Source organism: Puntigrus tetrazona, chromosome 1 (assembly GCF_018831695.1).
Source record: "Puntigrus tetrazona isolate hp1 chromosome 1, ASM1883169v1, whole genome shotgun sequence".
Taxonomy (NCBI): Eukaryota; Metazoa; Chordata; class Actinopteri; order Cypriniformes; family Cyprinidae; genus Puntigrus; species Puntigrus tetrazona.
In genome coordinates, this window is record NC_056699.1 from 25,687,782 (window position 1) to 25,690,683 (window position 2,902).

Below are 2,902 nucleotides of genomic sequence, written 5' to 3' on the forward strand. Positions count from 1 at the left end.
AATTATTATTATTATAGAATATTATTAGGCCACAGCAGTAGAACTCTCATCTTCATTTACTCTTGAGAACCAACAGTGTCTTTAAATTATTAAATATGAACTTTAAACGATTTAACAATTCAAGCCAAACTGCTAATGACACCCGTACCTTAAATAGACACTTTAAAGCATGATTCATTCACTACCCATATTAACAAAAATAATTGAAAGGCATTAATTCTATTCAATCGATATCTCCAAAGGAGTTGAGCATGCAAAATAGTTATAATGTTAAACCTTTAAGGGCAGTCCAGAATGGAAGACTATGCATCCGGACTCAGTAACTTTTAAGAAGTGAGCTGATTTCCAATTCATTTATCTAAATCCTGGGTTGGGCAGCTTGATCCTGGAGGGCAGGTGTCCCTGCAGAGCAAGGTAATTAAGGTCTTCAGGAAACAGGTAGGTATTTTTTCAGAGCTGGAGAGAAACTCTGCAGGACAGTGGCCCTCCAGGGAAACATTTCCCACCCATTCTACATGTAACTGAGATTTGACAGAAGTAGAGCAGCTATCCATCGTTATATGTGCTTTTCCATGTGCTGAGAAAGATGGTGCGGGCGAGTGAAGGTGCGGAGGCACCGCGGGCAGCTGTACGGCCTCTCGCCCGTGTGTGTTAGTTTGTGTAACTTCAGGTGCTGAGGCATGAGAAAACTTTTCCCGCACTCCATACATTTGTAGGGTCTGTGGCCCGTGTGACTGCGCCTGTGCTTGCTCAGGTCGCCCGAGTTGTTGAAGCGGCGGTCGCAGTCAGAACAGGCGAAGGGTTTTTCCCCCGTGTGTCTCCTCATGTGTTTGGTCAAATCTCCAGACTGGGCGTAGCTGGAGCCGCACAGCTCGCAGCGGTACGGTTTCTCGCCAGTGTGCGTTCTCATGTGGTTCTTCAAGTGCGAGATGCGGACGAAACGCTTGGTGCAGACATTGCACTGGTACGGCCGCTCGCCCGTGTGAATGCGCAAGTGTTTTTTGAGCACGTCCTCCCGTGAAAACGTCTTCGTACATTCTCTGCACTGCAGCATCCGCTCGGAGTTGTGCGCTCTTTGGTGGACCTTCACGTACCTCAGAGCGGAGAACATTTTGCCACAGTCGGGGCAAGAAAATGGTTTTTCCTTGGAGTGAATATCTTGGTGGATGCGAAGCGTCGATCGGTGACTGAATCTCATCCCGCACTGGGGGCATGGGTACGGCCTTTCGCCCGTGTGAGTTCGCAGATGACATCTGAGGTGGGCCATCCTGGCGAACGCTTTACCACATTCTAGACACTTGTATGGCCGGATTCCTGTATGTATGACTTTGTGATTCCGCAGACTCCCCATATCATGAAATCCACGACCGCAATCTTCGCAGACGCATGGCTTCTCGCCGGTATGAATGCGTTTGTGTATCGTCAGGCATTGAAGTGTAGAGCAGTTCTTGCCACAGTCTCGGCACAAATAGCCACGGTCCGTGCAAATGGGTTCGTCGACACCCACAATGGGTTTCTTCTCATCCTCGTGGCAGCGATGTGGTCCGAGACCCCAGACTCCAGCAAAGCTTTGACCGCATTTAGCACAACTAATCTGTCCATCTTTGCACTCCGTGGCTAAGCCATGGCATCTGTGGCAGTGGTTTTTCAGGTTACCGATGTAGTCAAAGCTGCGATCACACTGTGGGCAGGTGTAGCGTTTTCTGATGGGTTTGGGTGTAGGAAGGTGGGCCTTGCGCACATGGGTCTCCAGCTGCCTATGAGAGAAGAACCGATAGTGGCACGCCGAGCAGCTGAGCATCCCGGAGGATATTTTAGAGCAGTTGTAGACTTTGTGGTTTTTCACCCATGCCAAGTATTCGCTTCGATGGCACCATTTGATGTGTTTGTCCAAGTATGTGAAGTCAGTGAATGTCACAGAGCAATGGGGACAAGGAAAAATCAGGGAGGAGGAAGCTGTGGAGAGGAACAGGAAAATATACCGACTAATAAATAAACAGTCTTCTGGGGTCAAATGTCAAGCCATGTGAATTGTCTTAGTTTTAGATTATCATCTACAATTAATTTACAGGCAGTGATATTAATAATGGAACCCACTCCCACACCCCAGGAAAAATGGACTGAAATAAAAACTAGACCTTAAACTAAATTAATTATTCAAACCTACAGGAGTTAAATGCAATACCTACAATGAAATAATCAGCATATAAATAAATATTTATTATTTATATATTTTATTTTGAAATAAATGTTAGACTTAATTATAATCAAATTAGTGGTCAATTTCATAAATATTTTGCAATAAATGTTTAGGTTTATCATAATTCAACATTACATTTCATTACAGAAACTGTATATTTACTAGTGCTGTCAAACAATTAATCGCATTGTATAACTGTAATATTGTACAAATTATATAAACCATATTCATTAAGCATGAATATGCCACTAGATGACTCTAAACAGGACAGCCCTGAGAATCAGTAGCACTATTTAAATTCTACAATTTAAACACACTAACTTCGGAAAAAAATAAAACAAAACAAACCCTAAATTTCTAATATATATACAGGGGTTGGACAATGAAACGCCTGATTTTAGACCACGATAGCTCATTAGTATGGTATAGGGGCTCCTTTTGCGGCCAATACAGCATCAGTTCATCTTGGGAATGACAGATACAAGTCCTGCACAGTGGCCAGAAAGATTTTGAGCCATTCTTCTTGCAGAATAATGGCCAGGTCACTACATGATGCAGGTGGAGGAAAAACGTTTTCAGACTCGCTCCTCCAAAACACCCCAAAGTGACTCAATAATATTTAGATCTGGTGACTGTGCAGGTCATGAGAGATGTCCAACTTCACTTTCATGTTCATCATACCACTCTGCCACCAGTCTTGCT

The 2,902-nt window shown here is 43.9% G+C and overlaps 1 protein-coding gene across 1 annotated transcript in view; it reads right to left on the minus strand.

Moving 5' to 3' along the window:
* Positions 1-15: 15 nt before the first annotated feature.
* Positions 16-2,902, minus strand: part of LOC122349099 (zinc finger protein 91-like) — a 13,488-nt gene continuing 10,601 nt past the window's right edge. The window contains exon 6 of the mRNA XM_043245021.1: positions 16-2,016. Within this exon, the coding sequence (XP_043100956.1) occupies positions 557-2,016 (1,460 nt within the window). The 3' untranslated portion in view covers positions 16-556. The remainder of the gene's footprint in view (positions 2,017-2,902) is intronic.